At 42.8% G+C, this 21,005-nt stretch overlaps 1 protein-coding gene across 12 annotated transcripts in view; it reads right to left on the reverse strand.

The window, feature by feature from the left end:
* NDRG3 (NDRG family member 3) overlaps positions 1-21,005 on the reverse strand; it is a 63,297-nt gene that overhangs the window by 2,214 nt on the left and 40,078 nt on the right. For 7 of the 12 annotated variants that reach the window (XM_025000554.2, XM_025000558.2, XM_025000553.2 and 4 more), the window contains 8 exons: positions 19,476-19,532; positions 11,153-11,256; positions 9,814-9,879; positions 9,649-9,700; positions 4,369-4,416; positions 1,740-1,775; positions 1,601-1,652; positions 427-465 (listed from right to left, as the gene is read on the reverse strand). In XM_025000554.2, the coding sequence (XP_024856322.1) occupies positions 427-465; positions 1,601-1,652; positions 1,740-1,775; positions 4,369-4,416; positions 9,649-9,700; positions 9,814-9,879; positions 11,153-11,256; positions 19,476-19,532 (454 nt within the window). 12 annotated transcript variants of the gene reach the window in all.

Below are 21,005 nucleotides of genomic sequence, written 5' to 3' on the forward strand. Positions count from 1 at the left end.
GCTTGGCTAGGAAAGGGCCTAACCTGGCCTACCTCCCTGCCTGTCTTTCTAAGACAAGCCACTCCTCCAGCTGTCATTTCAATGCTGGGGTCAGAAGATGCCAGTACCTGCATTCTCCGGGCATAGGCTCCAACCTTCATAATTGAGAACCCTGTGTCTGGGAGTTAACTCAAGGATCACTCAGTAGGTGGTGGTGATGGAAGAAGGGCCCCCTATGAAGTTTCAGCTGCTGCTGCGACCCTGGCTGTTACAACCCACCCCTTTACTCCTGGGGAACCAGGGCTGGACCGTCAGGCTAACTCTCTCGGGGCACAATGAGCCGCGTTCTATCGGGCTCTCACTGCACAGGGAAACCATGGACATGCTGCGGGCAGCCAGGAGAGCATCGCTGGGAGGCAGGGGCGGGGCCAGCACAGAGAAAGGTACCTGACTCGGTGCTCAGGTGACTGAGCTGCACGTACGGGACTGGAAGCAGGATGGACACAGGAAAAGGCAGGTTAGTGACCCAAGAGTGCCAAGTGGTAAACCTGGTTACCTGGCAGACACTGACAGAACAAACTAAGCCAGGGGCAAAGTTTCATTCTAAGGTTCCAGAAAGGACGGAAGGCTAACTGATAATTCAGTAACATCTTGGATGATACTTCTCTCAACTAGTCAAAGGCAACTGCTTTTTCCTCCACTATAAACAGCCAACCTGCCTGGATAATGAACTGCTTCCTATGAAAGGAGAGGGACTTGTGCTCCTCCCAGCGAGCCAGAGGGACAGGGGTGTGGGCTCGGTTGATAGTGGCTCACAGACAGGGATGACACGGCCACTCCAGACGAGACATACATGGGCTGCCTGCCAGGTACAGGGCTGTACCCAGGGGTCCAGCTGCTGCCCAGAGCAGCTGCCCAGTGGTCATTAATCACACTGACACCAAAGACAGGAGAAAAATCACCCTACTGGATACAGAGCTCTGTACCTGGGTAGAAGGGGTTTCCTTTTTAAAACTCCAAGAAAGGAGCCAGTGAGGATATCCTGGGACAAATGAGAAAGCTCAGGAGTCTCACAATACAAGAGACCAGGACAGTGGCACATGATACGACACATCCTTGGATTCACTCTGAAATACTCTGCAAGTTTATCTCCTGTGGGGAGCAGACTTCACTGATGTAACTTGTTTCTCTAGACCAGGAGTCATTAACCAGCTAAGTTCAAATGCAAGTAACAACCTCATATTCACAGCCAGGACTGCCAAAGCTTCAGTGGTTGAACATGTGGACTCTGGAGTTAAGACTGAATCATGGCTCTACCCCTGAAATGTTATCCTGAGAAACATGCTTAGCCTCTAAGCCTCAATTTCTTCTTCTGTAAAATGGGACTAATAGCAGAACTTACCTCTTAAGGTTAAGAATACAGAGTGCCTGGCACAAGTACGCATTACTCATCTTTGTATATATGCGCAGAAGAATCTTTCATAAAAAATTTTGGTTTCTACTTAACTTCAGCCTGGCTAGCACAGAGGTTACGCCCTGAGAACTGAGTGCTCCCCAGATGCCAAAATGACCCCATTTATCAATAAATCTTGGTTAGAATAGAAAGTTATGTACTACTCACTGTAGCCCATTCCCTGCAAAAAGTACTTGAAGGCCTCGGTGAGCTTCCCAGGCTAGGAAGACAAAAGAAGAAGCTGTTAATCTTTGCACGGACAGAGAACTGAAATCAAATGGGTGCTTTTTAAAAAAAGTCTCCTTACCTGAACTACTTGGGGTAGTCCACCACAGTCTGCCATCTAGAAGGGAAAACATGTAAGTCAGCTGAGACTTGAATACACTTAAGGGGAACGCTCTGCATATCCAGGGTCCTGTCAAACAGGACAGAATCAAATTACAGGTTCCTTAATGTTTAACTGCACCCTAGTGTCCATCTTCTAATGCACTCTTTTTGTTTTTTAATTAATTAGTTTAGTTTTGGTTGCACTGGGTCTTCACTGCTGTGCTCATGCTTTCTCTAGTTGCGGAAAGCGGGGGAACTCTCGAGTTGTGGAACGCAGGCCTCTCATTGCGATGGCTTCTCTTGCTGTGGAGCATGGGCTCTAGGGTTTGTGGGCTTCAGCAGTTGCAGCACACAGGCTTAGCTGCTCCATGGCATGTGGGATCCTCTCAGATCAAGGAATGAACCATATCCCCTTCACTGGCAGGCAAATTCTTTACCACTGAGCCACCAGGAAAGTCCCTCCTCAATGCACTCTTATACGCAGACCTAAATTCTAGCAATAACTTTGGATATAATTCTGAAAGATTATTCACTATTTATTCATCAGTAGGGCAGGGCCCGGCTGTCAGGTCCATGTCAGGAATTTTCCACTGGGTGATAGTAAAGTTAACTACTACCTTGGTTCTGCCTCTACCTGGAGGATTTACTTTCAGAGTCCTCAAGCAGTGTGACCCTACTTCTCAAGGCACCAAACTCTTAAAAGTTCCCTCTCAACTCTACACTGTCTCCACTTCATGACTAAGGGGAGGTCTACGATCAGGCACTGATGCTGGATTCAGCCAACCTGCTTGGTCAGACATTTTAATTTCACTGTTGGGAGTGATGAGGGTCTCTCTCACTTCATAAATCTTTACACATTGATTACTGTCATCTGCACAAAAACTTCTAGAGTAGGGTTTTGTTATCATGCATTGGAATAACCAGGAGGGCTTATTAAAACTCCGAGTTCCTGCCCGAGGCCTTTGGAGCAGAGCTCAAGAACTTGCATTTCTAACAAGCCCCGGAGATGCATACCCTGCCAATCCGCAGAGAACGCTACTTGTAGGGCACAATGGCCAATCACGAGGCTACCTTCTTCCTTCTACTTGTTAAGTATTCCATACTCACAGAGTAGCGTATTCAGGAATTTTTTAGAAAAGAGACATGAACCTCATGAAACCTTCACTAACATGAAAACTTTGAGGGTAGACTGTTATTCTGCAGATGGGAATGCCAGAGGAGGCACAGGAATCCGAGGTTAACAAGGAATAGTCAGTTCCCTGAAAATTCTAAGTGTAAGATCAGGAACAAACATTTAACCTGATTTAAGTATAAAACAGACCTAATTAGCCCAGGCTGTATTTTCAAGAAGTTTAGGAGTCAAAATCTGATTAGAATCGTAAAACAGTTCTCATACTTAGAGACAGTACTGGGAAGGACTATTTCCAAGCTGGATACCTATCAGAGAATCAATTCCATCACGTTGCTGTGGGATGGGCATTTTTGCCCAGAAATAAGCACACCTGTGGCTACTGTTAAGTTCAGTTCTGCACTTTTAGAAAACTGATTCAAACTTGCATTGAAAAGCTAATCTGAAACCACATACTTATAAAAAAAAAAAATTCATGTTTTAGACTAGTTCATCAATCACCTGGACCCTAGAACACTCTGAGTTTTATCACATCAGAGCGTTATTTCCAGGAACTATGGGCTGCTTATAGTGGCAGCACTTCCCTTTTAACTGCACTTCAAAGAAAAAGGGAAGAAAGCAGAGGTCTTTCAGGCTGAGAAAGCAGCAGTAAGCAACGTAAGTTTAGCACTTAAATATACTGTAATCCAAATTCGGACCAGGAGGTCAGGCCCTTAAATATTCCACTACAGGCTCCAGAAAACGCATCTACCCTTATTGTGACAATGCTACTGGAAAAATTGTGACAATGCTACTGGAAAACTCTCTTATCCATACAAGGGAATTTAGCTTGTGAAGAACTTCTATCCATTATCTAATATCTTACAACATTAAATAATGCTTATGAAGTTTTCAATGACACAGAAAGTTGTTTACATGTCAAGAAGTTGAGGAAAACAGACACAGGGCTAGAAATAGCCTATAATCTTAATGATTTAAAAATGAATAAGAGGGACTTCCCCAGGGGTCCAGTGGTTAAGAATCCGCCTTCTAACGCAGGGGATGAAGGTTTGATCCCTGGTCAGGGAGTCGGGTTCCCACACACCAGGGAGCAACTAAACCTGAGCACCACAACTACGGAGCCCACGCGCTCCAGAGCCTGTGCTCCACAGCAGCAGAAGCCCATGCACCACCACAAAGACCAGCTCAGCCCCTCACCACCCAGGAGGAAGACCAGTACATGCATTTTGTACCAGAGGGTAACCTGTGGGTGGCAGGATTATGAGTAATTTTATTTTATTCTTTCTATATTCCATTCTTTTTTCTATTTTCCCATTTTCTATACTGAGACTATATTCAGGAAAACAATTTCTTTTTAAAAAAAGAGAATGACAGAAAGAAGTTTTCCTTGTTTCTGTGCAACTATTCCAGAAATAAAGTGATTTGAACCACATATAATTTACTCACTAAGGGCTGGCAGTGAGGAAAGGAAACACATTACCTTTAGCAAAGTTGTATTTACAGGATTCAGGCGAGAATTGCATTCAACCTAAAAAAAAAAAAAAAAACAGAGAAAGACAATTTTATGAACTGCTAAATACAAAATAGCTTGGCACACGAATGATCTTTCAAGAAGCTCAGCTGGGAGAAACTCAGTTTTGGCTGAATCAGCCAAAGAAATTACCAAAATAAAAAATAGGAGATATATTTACATGATATACTTTATATCTTGTATTTCTTAGTAGATATAAAAATCTGGCTAAGTTCATTTTCTGGACCCGTTACAAGTAGAGTCTTTAAAGAGCTACATTTTGAACCTAATTCCTCTTACGGCTAGGCAGCAGCAGGGCAAGTTATCTCCTTCTTTAAAATGTGAACTATGGGCCTCACCTGCTGAGGTCCTGATGATTCCCCAGCACAACTGGTCCTTATGACTGAGCCCTCACACCTCCTGTGCCCACTCCTCATGCCCATCCTCTGCCCCGGAGGTAGCAGGGGTGCCATTCCTCTCGCCCTGACTCTTCTAAGCCTCAAGATCTTTGGCTGTCCCCTTGAAAGTTGAACTTCTCTATGGTTTTTTCTCTCAGAGCAATCATCACAATTAAGAATTACAATCTTGTCTATTTTCATGCTTGGTATCTCATACCTTTGTATCCACAAAGGCAGGGACCTCAAAGAAAATGTTCTGGGGAGGTTGTTTTATGGTTCAACAATGTTTTATGGTTAACTTGATCTACTAGATCTCTTCTTTACACATGCTTGCCCAAGCACACATATAGAACACCGTGCTAAGAGCATGGAATCTAGAGGGGCAAAAGCATGTAACACAAGGCAGAATGTTGTTGTTTAATCACTAAGTCGTGTCTGAGTCTTTTGCAATCCTATAGACTGCAGCCCACCATGCTCTTCTGTCCATGGGATTTCCCAGGCAAGAATACTGGAGTGGGTTGTCATTTCCTTCTCCAAGGGATCTTCCCAACCTGGGGATCGAACCCCCGTGTCTCCTGAATTGCAGGCAGATTCCTGAGCCACTAGAGAAGCCCCAAGGCAGAATAAGAGTACTTGAAAACTTCACTTCTGAGCTGAGTGAGAACAGAAGGATAAATAGGATTTCTACAGCCAAAGTAAGAAGAGGTGGGCATTTGAAGGCTTCCAGAGTCATGGGGTGGAGAAGGCAATGGCACTCCACTCTAGTACTTTGCCTGGAAAATCCCATGCATGGAGGAGCCTGGTAGGCTGCAGTCCGTGGGGTCGCTAAGAGTCGGACACGACTGAGCGACTTCCCTTTCACTTTTCACTTTCATGCATTGGAGAAGGAAATGGCAACCCACTCCAGTGTTCTTGCCTGGAGAATCCCAGGGACAGGGGAGCCCGGTGGGCTGCCGTCTATGGGGTCGCACAGAGTCGGACACATCTGAAGTGACTTAGCAGCAGCAGCAGAGTCATGGGGAAGCAGAAGCAAAGATCCAGGGGATGCAAGGTGAATGTGCCAGGCATGTGTGGGGTTACAGAGGCCAGTATATGGTATGAGGATGCACTGTGGGGAGAGGGTGAGAAAACTTGAGCTGACTGTGGAAGGCAAGAAGTCACAGAGGGTTTCTGAGGTGACGGGATGTAAACTGTTTCAGGAAAATAACCAGCAGTGGCCTGTATGACAGACTGCAGAGGCAGCGAGCCAGTTAAGAAGCCATGAAAATTACCTAGGCAAGAACCAGTAATCCAGCTGAATGCTTACTCTGGGGATGGCTGATGGGTGGTTACTCAAAACTTCTAAAATCAGAGGATGATCTAAAAGCCAGGATCATCAAGTCAGGGTTTTTTCTTTATACAAATGCCAATGCAGGAAGTAAACAAATGTACCTGTTTCCTTACTACAGAATATGCTCTAAAAGGCAGAATGTAGGACTTCCTTGTTAGCACACTGGGTAAGAATCCACCTGCCAATGCGGGGGACACAGGTTCAATCCCTGGTCTGGGAAGATGCCACATGTCGCAGAGCAACCAAGCTTGTGCGCCATAACTACTGAGCCCATGCTCTAGAGCCCATGAGCCACAACTAATGAGCCCTGTGTCACAACTACTGAAACCCACGCACCTAGAGCCTGTGGTCCACAACAAGAGGAGCCCACGCACCGCAACTAGAGTAGCCACGCTCTCTGCAACTAGAGAAAGCTCGCGCGCAGAAACTAAGACCCAGCCCAACCAAACAAAAAAAAGAAGAATGTAAAAACTTGATCCCTAAATGCCAGGCAAAGTGCTGAGAACATACTAGATATACAATAAGTATCTTCTAGAAGAATGACTCCTAAGTCTGTATTTAATATAATAAAACATACTTTTTCCTTGGTTCATCACTTTGTAATTTCTGTAACTGTTTAAGACGAAGGCTCAGGATCTTGTAGGCCAAGAACAATGGTTGGTTTTTGACATGTCTACTTTCTCCCCAGGTCCAACTGCTAAGACTCCAGTTCAGTTCAGTTGCTCAATCGTGTACAACTCTTTGTGACCCCATGAACCACAGCACGCCAGGCTTCCCTGTCCTACACTGTCTCCCAGAGTCTGCTCAAATTTATGTCCATTGAATCGGTCTTGCTACCTAACCATCTCATCCTCTGTTGTCCCCTTCTCCTCCTGCCTTCAATCTTTCCCATCAGGGTCTTTTCCAATGAGTCAGTTCTTCACATCAGGTGGCCAAAGTACTGGAGTTTCAGCTTCAGCATCAGTCCTTCCAATGAATATTCAGGACTGATTTCCTTTAGGATTGACTGGTTTGATCTCCTTGCAATCTTGCTAAGACTCCATCTTATTCATTTTCATATTCTCCAGAGCACTGAGCACATATGTGTTGTTTAGTCATTAAGTATGTCCAACTCCTTTGCGACCCCATGTCCTGGAGCCAGCCAGGCTCCTCTGTCCATGATTTCCCAGACAAGAATACTGGACAAGAATATTTCATCCTCCAGGGGAATCTTCCTGACCCAAGGATTGAACCTGCATCTCGTGGCAGGCAAATCTTTACTGGTGAACCAGTGGGGAAGCCCATTGAGCAAATAGGAGAAGCTCAAAAAATGATACTGAATGAATAAGCAAGAATAGCTAGAGACTAGAACTTGTGGAGTTTCTTCCTGCTCTTCCACACTTGGACAGCCCTCTAAATCCCTACCAATTCAGGGGATAAAAGGCTCTGGCAGGGGAGTTAGGTTTGAATGTATCTAGAAGAGAGAGCATCTAGTTTGTGGTACAGATGGCATTTTGAAGTTATTCTCTATACACACTGAAGGTATGGAATCAGAAAAAGAAAAAGACTGTATATGTATGGCCAACTTATACAATCTTGAAAAATGATTGGTATCATTACTTTACAAAGTGAAGTCGCTCAGTTGTGTCCAACTCTTTGCGACCCCAAGGGCTGTAGCCTACCAGGCTCCTCTGTCCATGGGATTTTCTAGGCAATAGTCCTGGAGTGGATTGCCATTTCCTTCTCCAGGGGATCTTCCCAACCCCAGGATCGAACCCGGGTCTCCCGCATTGTAGACAGACGCTTTACTGTCTGAGCCACCAGGAAAGTCCAACATTACTTTAAGTTCATGTAATTTTAGAAAGACAACTCAGCATCATTAAAAATTCTCATTAAGGGTATTTTCTATAAACATTACTATTTTTCTGTGTCAAATACACGTCATGAAAAAATGGTTTTGATAGATCTATCAAAAACATGTATCTCCACCTTTTCAGCTAAAGAAGTGAAGGTGGCCAAAGAAAACCAGATCATTTCATGCAGAAACTTAAGTTACGTTATATATGTGGGAAAGACAAGAAAATGATGACTTATGAAAAACTGAAAGCTTCATGTGTAATTAAAGAAGTGCAAATTAAAACAGTGGTTAACAGTAGTTAATTTTTAACCAAATTAACTACTAATAACTGAAAAGTCCAAGCTGAACAGCATGCTGTGCAACAGACACTATCCTACATTGCCAGCAGCAACACACTGTTATATCTTTTCTGGAAAGGAATCTGGCAAAAGGCATTAAAAACCTTACAAAGGTATATGATTTTTGACACATTATTTCCATCTCATCCCAGGGAAATGATCAAAAATGCAGGCAAAGATTCTGTATGGATGTTCAACGGCAACATTATTAATGGTGCACAATCATAAATAATCAACAAGAGAATGAAGTTATATAAACAAGGGTATATTTACAAGACTGAATTGTATACAGCATTAAGTAATCAGGTCTCTAAAACTTGTATATTTAGTATCATCCAATCTATGCTGTGGGGCTTCCCTCGTGGCTCAGTGATAAAGAATCTGCCTGCCAATACAGGAGATACGAGTTGGATCCCTGGGTCAGGAAGATCCCCTGGAGAAGGAAATGACAACCCTCTCCAGTATTCTTGCCTGGGAAATCCCATGGACAGGGGGGCCTGGCAGGCTACCGTCTATGGGGTCACAAAAGAGTTGGACATGACTTAGTGATTAAACAACAATATCTATGTTGAAGAAAAACATGGTGGCTTGTCTTCGGGATCGTGATTTTTTTCCTCCTGTCCTTCTATTTACCAATTTTTTACAATGAACACATATTATTTTTACCAGTGTGCTATGTGCTTGAGAAAGAGGTAGAGAAAAGTACGCAGGCTCTCAGCAACCTTCCAGCCAGCTTCAACAGTTCCAGATTTGTGGTGGCTGCAGAAGGCCAAGGCTGTCAGAAATCTGATGATAAGCAAATGGTATTTAGTGGTACTATCTGCCACCGAATGAACTGCACCATATAAAACAGTCTGGGCACTATTGATCCCTTCTGATGAAACCGAGTGATCAATGAGGAATTATTTTCCCAGACTGGATAACAAAGCACAAACCTGATATGTGTAATCAGAATTAACAAAACCTAGTATCTACCACGGAGAAGGCAATGGCACCCCACTCCAGTACTCTTGCCTGGAAAATCCCATGGACGGAGGAGCTTGGTAGGCTGCAGTCCATGGGGTTGCTAGGAGTCGGACATGACTGAGCGACTTCACTTTCACTTTTCACTTTCATGCATTGGAGAAGGGAATGGCAACCCACTCCAGTGTTCTTGCCTGGAGAATCCCAGGGACCCAGCAGCCTGGTGGGCTGCCGTCTATGAGGTCGCAGAGTCGGACACGACTGACGCGACTTAGCAGCAGCAGCAGCAGTATCTACCAACTGTTTCCAGTACATCAGCAGTGTGCTACAAACAACTTATTATATTTCACCTTACTCATCTTCACAGTGTCAGGACATACTTACCACAGCCTCAACTGCAGGTGAACTGTCACCAACCACCAGTAAAGTAGAGCACCTGGGGGAAGGCAGATAGGAGGACACTCAGCTGGGAGCACACAGACTCCACAGACACTGACTTCTATCAAAGACAGGTATATCTAGCAACTTAGTGGGCAGATCGAGACTTACTTTAACGTCTTTGATTTGTTATCATTTTGTCCCAGAATGGGTCTTTCAATCTCCAGGTCTTTGCGTCTAGAGAGACACAAAGGAAACAATGCACGTTTCAGGTAAAATCATGGCAACTCAGGTTACTTCCTGGATGTGAAAACCCAAAGGTATCAAAGAATATGAAAATTATCTTTCCTTCACACCTGACAAGGGAAGACATTATTTATAGATTTTGTTCATAAGTAGCCTCATCAGTGGCATCCTGAGTGGAACAGAGAAGGAAAAAGGAACTCAGTAGGATGATGAAAGGAGACAACTTGAAAACTTAACAGCAATGCTGTTGAAATCCTCAAGTCCTAAGTGTCTAATTTTCCAATTACTTTACAGGAATATTTTTTTTAATATTTGTTTTTATTTTATTTATTTGCCTGTGCTGGGTCTTAGTGGCAGCACATGGGATTTTCAAGCTTCTAAGTTGCCACAGGTGGGATCTGTAGTTGCATCACGCAGGATCTAGTTCCCTGACCAGGGCTCGAACCCGGGACCCGGGAATTGGGAGGGTGGAGTCTTAGCCACTGGACCATGAGGGAAGCCCCTAGGAATAATTTCTTAAGGGGAACCTTTTAGGGGAACGATTTTCCTGGTACTTACAGTTTATTGTAGTATTTAATATCCTTTCTGATTTCAGCTAAAAATAAGGAGGCTCTGTAATACAGAGGAAGGAGCTAGAGACTGGATTCAAAACTTGCTTTGCTCCTACTGGCTGTGTAAGTCTGGGTAAGTTACAGCTGACCTATTTCCTCAATCTTTTTCCATATACCCAGGAAGCTAGAAGGAACTGACATTTTCACTGGAGAAGCTGGATGCAAGATAAGAATCGGGCTTCTCTCAGTGACTGGGGGAAATGTGACAACTTTGGGAATACACAAACAAAAGAGAATTTACCACTGTTCACGTTTCACTTCTGCCTGATGACAGGATATCAGTAGAGAGAGACTGAATTAAGGTCCCAAACTTCTATCCTTCTATCCTCAACATGCATTTTTCTGTGTCACCCAAATTGTGTGTTTTTGTGTGTGTACATAACTTTTAGGTCCTTTTGGTCTCAAAACATCTTAAAAGTACAACTGGTAGGTGAATATGCCTGAAACAGCATTCAGTTCATTCATTCCTCTTGAAAGCTGTTTTCATATCTATCTGAAAGCTCTTCCTCTTCTACTGTTGTGAAAGTGTGAAAGTAACCCCATCACACAACACTGTAAGAAGCAGTTTACTTCCCCTCCTGATTCTCTCTTAAATTTCCATTAGCTTCTCAGACCTCGTCTGCATTTAAGTGAAGGAACAGAACCAACTGTACCCGTTATACGAGCCCAAGAAGAGCTGTAGGTTTTCCTGGTTGATGTCTTGGGCAATATGCAGTCTGTAGGTCTGAATCAGGTCCAGGTTGGCCTGCAACTCTTCCTAGAACAATGAAAAGAAGACACAGGTGAACTTCTGAGCTACAGTACAAATCTATCTTGTTTGGTTTGCATTCTCACCATTTGCAACCCTAATTTCCTTATTTGTCTTTTATTCATGTTCTGGCACTTTCAAAGAGACAGTGTCTTGTCTGTAAAATGAAGATAACAACCCGTTACCCGAAAGGGATGTTTTAAGGATTAAATAAGAAATGCTATATGAATTGTAAAGTATAAATTAAATGGAAAGTAACACTTCTCTTATTAGTCATAAACCTGTATCATTAACTTATCTATGTTTTCATCAATATAGTGGGTGTAATATCTATTTATATACTATTATTTAATAGTATGCATTCTAGAACTGCATATTACATTCCATTAATATTTTAGTGATTAAGTCAATTTATCATTTACCAATATTATGGGGTTTTTTTTTTGAGGCAGTGGAGTTTATTTATAATATTACATTAGTTTCAGGTATACCACGTAGTGATTTAAAATTTTTATAATGTCCCATCTGAAGTTATTACAGGGACTTCCCTGGTGGTGCAGTGTCTGCCTGCCAATGATAGGAACACGGGTTCAATCCCTGGTCTGGGAAGACTTCACATGCTGGGGGGCAACTAAGCCCTGTACTACAGCTACTAAGCTCTTGCTCTAGAGTCTGTGCTCTGCAACAAGAAAGCAGCCCTGCTCACTAAAACTAGAGACAGTTTCCATATGCAGCAAAGAAGACCCAGTGAAGCCAAAAAGCGATAAATAAAATTACTGCAAAATACTGGCTATAAGCCCTGTATAAAATTCAAGAGAAACAAGAGTGTATCAGTAAGAAGAAAATCTCCCTCCTTACTACCCATACCCAATGATCCTTATCTTGCTGGCCTTCTCGGAGGCCACTAGAACCAGTTGCCAGATTTTTGTATATGTAAGTATATATGTACATATATGGACACACACATACACCAGTAAATATGGACAGTTTTAAGCAGAAGGAAAAGGGTTTACACTGGAGGAAAAAAATGTATCGGGGTAGTGAGAGAGTCAGTTAATCTGAAGCAGTATGCAAAGGTCACCACCAGCAAGCCTTGTGGAGAAACCGAGGTAAGGAGAGCTTGTGTGAGTATTCTCACTGCTACATGGGGAAAGTGAGCCAAAAATACAGTAGGAAACTAACCAACTGAATCACAGTGTCCCTGAAACGAAGGGCACTGGAGCCATTCCAAGGAAACTTGATAAATGCTGAAGATATGAAGATAAGTGGACACCAAATGAACCGCATCGCAATCAGAGATGAAATGACCTCTACAGTTTCCCCTTGAAAGTCTGAAGAGGAACTTGAGCAGAAGTTTGAGATAAAAAAGGGGCAGAGGTAACACTGGTATAAAAGGGGTAAAACTGGCTTAAGTGCTAATGGAACACCCGAGGAAAAGCTGTTCTGTGTAAATTGCACACCATCACTCACATTTCTTTAGAACACAAACTGTAGTGTGCTAGACATACTATTCTGCACTGAGGTCACTCCTTATCAGGACCTATGGGGCCTTCTCATTTATTCATACTGTTTCCCCACACCCTTGCTAGTACAAATGATCACTCTTTTTGACTTCTGCTAATCTGACAGATAAAAAGGGGTTATCGTTGTATTTTTATTAGTGAAGATGAGATTATTAATGTATAGAAACCTTACATGCTTCCATTTCAAAGCAGTAAGAGTAATACATGCACTCACTTGTTTAAATTTTAAATGAACTCATCAGCCTTGTGACAACCTCTTGTCTGTGGCTGCACACATTTTTAATTAAACACACAACATGTATATATTGTGAGGATGTTCTTACTTTACCGAAATCATTATAGTTTTCAAGATACTGTGGTATGGGTATGTGTGTATGTGCGTGCTCATTTGCCCAACTGTGTTCAACTCTTTGCAGCCCCATGCACTGTAGCCCGCCAGGCTTCTCTGTCCATGGAATTTTCCAGGCAAGAATACTGGAGCGGGTTGCCATTTCCTTCTCCACAGGGTCTTCCCAACCCAGGGATCAAAATGGTGTCTCTTGCATCTCCTGCACTGGCAGGCAGTTCTTTACCACTGCACCACCTGGGAAGGCCTTTTGTGATATGGCATAAGGCCAGACAAATATCAGGGAGATAAAAATGAGCCTTCCAAAATAAATCCTTACATTTACGGCCAACTAGTTTTCAACAAGGGAACTCAGACAACTCACTGGACAAAGAAAAGTCTTTTTTTTAATGGTACTAGGAAAATTGGATTTTCAAAGGAATGGAGTTAGACTCCAACTTCACACTAAGTACAAAAAATTATCTCAAAATAGACCATAGACCTAAATATTAAGAGCTATAACTGTAAAATTCTAAAGAGAAAGGATAGTTGTAAATCTTCATGACTTTGGATTAAGTGATGGTTTCTTAGATGCAACACCAAAAGTACAAGCAACAAGAGAAAAAACAGCCTGGACTTCATCAAAATTAAAACCTTTTGTGTTTCATGTAGAAAATAAACTGGTTACCAGGGGCAAGGCATGGCGAACAGATAAATTGGAAGACTGGGACTGACACACACACACTTCTATTATATATAAAGTTCAGTTCAGTCACTCAGTCGTGTCCGACTCTTTGCGACCCCATAATCGCAGCACACCAGGCCTCCCTGTCCATCACAAACTCTCGGAGTTCACCCAAACTCATGTCCATCGAGTTGGTGATGCCATCCAGCCATCTCATCCTCTGTTGTCCCCTTCTCCTCCTGCCCCCAAACCCTCCCAGCATCAGGGTCTTTTCCAATGAGTCAACTCTTCACATGAGGTGGCCAAAGTATTGGAGTATATAAAACAGGTAACTAATAAAGACCTACTGTTTAGCACAGGGAACTCTACTCAATACTCTGCAATAGGCTGTATGGGAAAAGAATCTAAAAAAGAGTGGATACATAGATACATGTATGTAACAAGTTTCACTTTGCTGTATACCTGAAACTACCACAACACTGTATATCAACACTATACCCCAATAAAAATGAAATAAAACAAAACAAAAAGATACTTTCATTAGGTTAAACCCAAATAAATAAAATAAAAAACTGTGCTTCAAAGGACACCATTAAGAAAGTTAAGAGAGAGACTTTCCTGGTGTTCCAGTGGTTAAGAATCTGCCTTGCAATGCCGGGGAGGTGGTCGATCCCTGTCAGGGAACTAGGATACCGCACGCCAAGGAGCAACAAAGTCTGTGTGCTACATGCAGAGTCCACATGCCGGAACAAAAGATCTGCAGGATGTAACAAAGATCCCACAGGCCACAACTAAGACTCGAAGCAGCCAGATAAATAAATAGTAAAAAAAAGAAAAGGTATAAGACAGGGACTTCCCTGAAGGTCAAGCAATTAAGAACCCGCCTTCCAAAGCAGGGTATGTGGGTTCAATCCCTGAGGAAACCAGGATCCCAAATGCCGTGGGGCAATTAAACCTGTGAGCGGAAACTAGAGAAAGCCTGTGAGCCCCAGTGAAGAGCCTACACTAAGCAACAAAGACCCAGCACAGGCAAAAAATAAAAACATTCTCTGTTTGCCAGTCCTTTGTTTAAAATTTAGCACAGGAGCCACTGGCCCAAGGTCTCAAGAATTCTCATAGACTAGCTGTCACCACATCCTAGGCTCAGGTTCTTCCCATCCAACTGCAGTTTCTGTAGCTTCTGCAGCTGTTCAGACCTTATTTTGGACAACTGTCTCCCCCATCTGGTGAATGGCTCTGTGGACAAGTTAGGGCCCTTACCCTCTGGGCAAGTTTCTTCACAGCTGGCCAGCTGTGCTTTCTGTGGAAACCATTCCTCCCATGAACAGGCATCTCTTAGGTGTGCTGGTGGGGGCTCAACTAAGTCCTCAGTTTCTTCAGTGTCCACATTCCCTTGGACTAAGAGTCGTTCAGTAGCTAAGTCGTATCCAACTCTTTGCAACCCCACGCACTGCAGCACACCAAGCTTCCCTGTCCTTCACTACCTCTCGGAGTTTGCCCAAATTCATGTCCGTTGAGTTGGTGATTCCATCCAACCATCATATTCTCTGTCCCCACCCCCTGCTTCTCCTCCCCTCAGCCTAGGAGTAGCTGCTGTTTTTCTACCTGCTACTTTTGGACACCTCAAAGTCCTTTTTCACCTCTTGAAGAAGTAAGCCACCTTCTACTAATTGATATATTACATGAAATTTTCTCTACTCAAAGCATGTAGCTTCTGTCCCCTGACTGGACCCTGGAAAAGCCCATAAGATGGAGAAAGTGTGACCTGAAGGAGGCTGAGATGAGTGTCACCAGATCTTCTGTATGGCAAGTCTTGATTCTTGTGCTTAAATATTTTTAAAAGGCAGAACAGGAGCGTCCTTGGCAGTCCAGTTTAAGCCTGTGTTTTCACTGTAGGGGTGAGAGTTCAATCCCTGAACAAAAGCCCCTCGTGCAGTGCAGCAAAAAGAAAAAATAAATAAAAAAAGGCTGTGCTCCTGCCACTATCACCCTACAGTGTCCCCCTGGAATCCTTTATTTAAAAATTCTAACACTGTCACTTGGTAAAGGAGAAATGTACAGAAAAAGAAATCTGTCACGGCTCAGCTCTGAATAACATTTACATGCTAGTATAAATGCTGAAAATTTATCTAATCCAAAGCATGTTATATTGGAAGGATGGAGTAGTAGAGAACATAAACGAGGGTCATGGCATGGGTGTATGTGTGAATATGAGAAATCATCTTTCATAATGGAATGCCAAAGATAATGCCTACAACTGAAAAACCAACAGGTGGAAATACATGTAGTTTAGAGAGATAGAGGCAAGGACACATGGACATTTATGTCCAAAAAGACACATGAAAGAATGTTCACGGAAGAAAAGTTTTTTCTTCAATCGAAGAAAAGCTATGACCAACCTAGACAGCATATTAAAAAGCAGAGACATTACTTTGCTGACAAAAGTCCGTCTAGTCAAAGCTATGGTTTTTCCAATAGTCATGTATGGATGTGAGAGCTGGACCATAAAGAAAGCTGAGCACCGAAGAATGGATGCTTTGGAACCAGGGTGTTGGAGAAGCCTCTTGAGAGCCCCTTGGACTGCAAGGAGATCAAACCAGTCAATCCTAAAGGAAATCAGTCCTGAATATTCATTAGAGGGACTGATGCTGAAGCTGAAATTCCAACACTTTGGCCACCTGATGTAAAGAACTGAGTCACTGGAAAAAACCCTGATTCTGGGAAAGACTGAAGGCACAAGGAGAAGGGGACAACAGAGGATGAGATGGTTGTATGGCATCACTGACTCGATGGACATGAGTTTGAGAAATCTCTGGGAGTTGGTGAAGGATAGGGAAGCCTGGCATGTTGCAGTCCATGGGGTCGCAAACAGTCAGACATGACTGAGCGACTGAACTGAACTGACTGAAGACTGTCCACAGAAGCTTTATTCATAATAGCAAAACAAAAGCAAAATATTGGAAATAACCCAAATGCTCATAGGAACATTCATGACATATAACAATGGACTGCTACACAGAATCTAAGAATGAACTACTGATACATAGGAAGACAAGTTCGAATCTCAAAGACTATACTGAGCAAAAGAAGCTGGGCCCATTAGAGTGTACACTATGTAATTACATTTATATGAAGTTCAAGAACAGGCAAGATAATCTATAGAGGTAACAGAACAGTGAATACTTGTTTGGGGAGGGGAATTAGTGATTAGGAAAGGGCACGAGGGAACCTTCTTGAGATGACAGAAATGTTCCCCATCTTGATTCGGTGGCGGTCACATGAGAGAATGGGCTTCCCAGGTGGTGCTAGTGGTAAAGAACCTGCCTGCCAACGCAGGAGACACAAGGGATTCGGATTCAGTCCCTGGTCAGGAAGATTCCCTGGAGAAGGGAATGGCAACCCACTCCAGTATTCTTGCCTGGAGACTCCCATGGACAGAGGAGCCTGCCAGGCTCCATAGGGTCACAAAGAGTCAGACGTGACTAAAGTGACTTAGGATGGACAGACATGAGTATATGTATATAAGGTCACTGAGATGTATTTATGATTTGTGTCCTTTATTATATATAAATAATACCTTAATTAATGAGGCAAAACCCAAAGAATCTGCTAAAAGATTTAAAGTGGTTACCTCTAAGAGGCAGAAATGGGGTGAGTAACAGATTCTTTGTATTAAGCCCTGCAGAACTCCTCTGCTCTAAAATGTATGTGAGGACTTCCCTGGCGGCACAACTGATAAGAATCTGCCTGCCAATGCAGAGGACACGGGTTTGATCCCTGGTCTGGGAAGATGCCACATGCTGCAAAACTAAGCCTGTGTGCTTCAACTACTGAAGCCCATGCTTCAGCAAGAGAATCCACCACAATGAGAAGCCCGTGCACCACATCAAACTAGCTCCCGCTCACTGTAACCAGAGAAAGCCCGCACAAAGCAACAGAGACCCAGCACAGCCAAAAATAAATAAAATTTTTTAAATGTTAAAAATATATATATGTGAATTTGTAATTTTGCTGAAATACAATCTCAATGAAAGAAAAAACTATGGACTTTGGAGTGAGCCTGATTTGGATTCAGATCACTTGCTAGCTGGACAACTGTAGCAAGTTATGTTCCCTCTCTGGCCCTCAGTTTTTCCATAAGTTTAATAGAACCACGTGAAAAAATAACTGAGTTTGTGCCTAAAAGGTACTTGTCAAAGTACTTTAAACAGAATGAGTACTCAGTAAATGTTAATTTTCTCCACAGTGACCATTTTCCTTTAATACACAGGCGACAGTTGAGCATCCATTACTCCTACTTAGAGTTTTCACCCCAACTCCAGACACCTCACAGCTCTCCATGCTCATTGCTCATTCATTCCCTCCCTCCTTCATAGGTCACCTGTGATGCTGTCATTTATAGCAAGAAATATATACTTGGTCTTCACCCCCCTCCTGGCACAGAGCTTTGTAAAACCTTGCGATGAGACTGATAAAGAATCTTTTTTTGGTTAATGATGGGATTTTAGGAAAGCCCCTAAGTAACTTCTACATGGAACCAGTCCCTGTGAGTAGCGGGCTGGAACTTTCAACCCTACCCTGCCCTTCTCTCCGGGGTTGGGGGGGTAAAGAAGGTGAATATTGAATTGACTGCCACATAATCACGTGTCTGTAACAAAGACGCCATAACGCCCCAAAAGACAGGTGTGGGAGGGCCTCCAGGTTGGGGAGTGCATGGCCACTCTGGGAGACTAGGGCATTCCAGAGGACAGGGGAGCTCCCTGCCCCTTTCCATACAACTGCTCTGTGCATCTCTCTCACTCAGCTGTTCCTGAGTTAGGTCCTTTTATAATAAGCCAGTCTGGTAAATATAGTGTTTCTCTGTGAGCAGCTCTAGAGAACAAATTGGACCCAAGGAGGGGGCTATTGGAACCTCTGATCTATAGCTGGTTGGTCAGAAGCACAGGTGACCACCTGGAGTGGCTGAAGTCGGGGGAGGCGAGCAGTGGTGGTGGCTCAGTGACTGGCACTCAGCTCTAATCTGCGGGATCTGACCAATACTCAGGTAGACCGTGTCATCGAGCTGAGCTACAGGACATCCAGCTGGTGTCTGAGAATTCTTTGGTAATGTAAGAAAAAACACACTGTAATTGGGACAGGAATTCTCTGTTACTCAACTTTCTCTCTGAAAAGAGGACTGGGGTCCTGACCTCTTTCACCTAACAGCTATCCACATAATTGTTATTTCCTCTATAGACTTCAGTTTCTTTACCAGAAAGACATGGGATTTGAACAAAAGGTTCTTTTAGCACTAACATTTGTGGTGTCTTTTGGTTTGTTTTTTATTTTCTCTGAAATCTCTATTTCTGTGCAACCCTTCTTTCCAGACCTCATCCTGGCTCTAAAGAAGCTTGGTGAGGCACGTGATGTCGTCAAACAGAAACAGATGGCATGCGGCTTACAGGGAACGGGTTGGGGGCGGGGTGGGAGCTACCTTCTCTCATCTCTCTAAACGCCAAGAGCCGGGTGGCACTGAGTTAATGCCCTCCCCTAAGACTGGCCTTTGGTGGGCGACATGTGCATCTCCCACGGCACTGAAAGTGTTAACCCACTGGAATCAAGTGAGTTCCAGGGAACCCTTTCTTTCCTGAGGTGAATAAGACTTTACACAAAAGCCAATAAACACACCCCTCTCCTGGCTGGAACAGGCGCTTACCTGCCCAAAGTGATGAGACAAAATAATGTCCACAACGTTGGTTGTCAAGCCTGAGAGCTAAAAAGATAAAAACTTTGTGTCAAGAGAGTGAGCATGGGTAAAATTTTATCAATCTGTCCACTTTATTAGTGCACTTCCTTATAAATATGCTAAGCTTAAAAACACAAAAAACACAACTCAGTGTCACACATTTTCGTGAGATGGTGGTCCCAAGAAATCTGAGAACAAGAAAGAAGTCAGGAAAAAACAAAACCTTCCTTCTAGGGTAATAATATGGCCCACTTTGAAATAGGTGGCTAGAAGAAATGCTGGCTGTTACTTCTTTGAGAACGTGGGACTCAGAGCTCACTGCTATAGCTACTTAATTTCTACCTGTGTTTCTGCATTTACACTGGGTTTATGCTTAATAAGATAGACTTACAACTACTCCCAAGTCATCCAAAAGAAAAAGCAATTTTTTTTTCTTTCCTCTAGTTTTTGCTATCTTCATTTCAAGGAGTGGGAGGAAACTGCTATGTTTACAGAATGTTCTGGCGTTTTGAAAGCTTTTCTTTTAATTTTCCCCACGTCAAAGCTATGCACATCACCGTCTAATAAAAGCATCAATCTGTGTAGATCTGCAGCCTGTTAGTCTATTTTCAGAAAAATTTCCAACTCACATTATGTTGCTGATTTCCCTTAAACCTTCTCTGTTGATTTTAAGCTCAGTTCCTACTGTGGACTTGGCGCAGAGGTAAAGTACTGAGTTGGGGGTGGAGATGGAGAAGATGAGATAAGGCAGACAGACGCGGATATGGGTGGAGCAGGATCAGGTAGTCCCGGAAAGATGGAGTAAGAAAGAAGCCCAGAAATCTTCACCTGGGTTATCAATGATCCACAGGTTGTAAATTAAAGATAATTACAACTAAAAACCTATTTCATTTCATCATTTAATAACCTATTTAATATTCATCACGTTATTAAGAGTGTTCATTTAAGTTTTAGTGTACCCACATACTAGATAGGAATTAGAACAAATTTGAAGTCAGCTGTAAGAAAGAATTTCCATAATATCTGGCAAAAGCAATGTTAATGTATTTCATCCAAAGCTAGGAAATACATCATTTCTCTGGAAGTTAAAGGTGGGGAAGAATAGATAAACTTTTCAGAATCTGGTCTGCTGGTAGAATTGGAACAGCTTAATATTTTAAAATAACTATAAAAGCAAAGCAAAATTAGGAAAATATAGAATATATAAAATAAAAATAAGAATTGTCTTTAATGCTACCAACCAAAGATGTAACTATTAGTAGCATTTTCCTTCTTTTCTTATGCATATATGTATTTTTAAAAATTTTATTGTTTCTTAAGCATGAGAATTTTCTCATTTCCCTAAACAACAAAAAAACCCATAATTTTTCAGTTGCATAGTATTCCATTCATGACTGAGACTCACAGACAATGATGAATGAAAGAAGCAAGATATGAAAGAACACACCTTCCATTATTCTGAATATACAAAATCAATCTATGGTGACAGAAACCAGAATA

Source organism: Bos taurus, chromosome 13 (genome assembly GCF_002263795.3).
Source record: "Bos taurus isolate L1 Dominette 01449 registration number 42190680 breed Hereford chromosome 13, ARS-UCD2.0, whole genome shotgun sequence".
In the NCBI taxonomy this organism is placed as follows: domain Eukaryota; kingdom Metazoa; phylum Chordata; class Mammalia; order Artiodactyla; family Bovidae; genus Bos; species Bos taurus.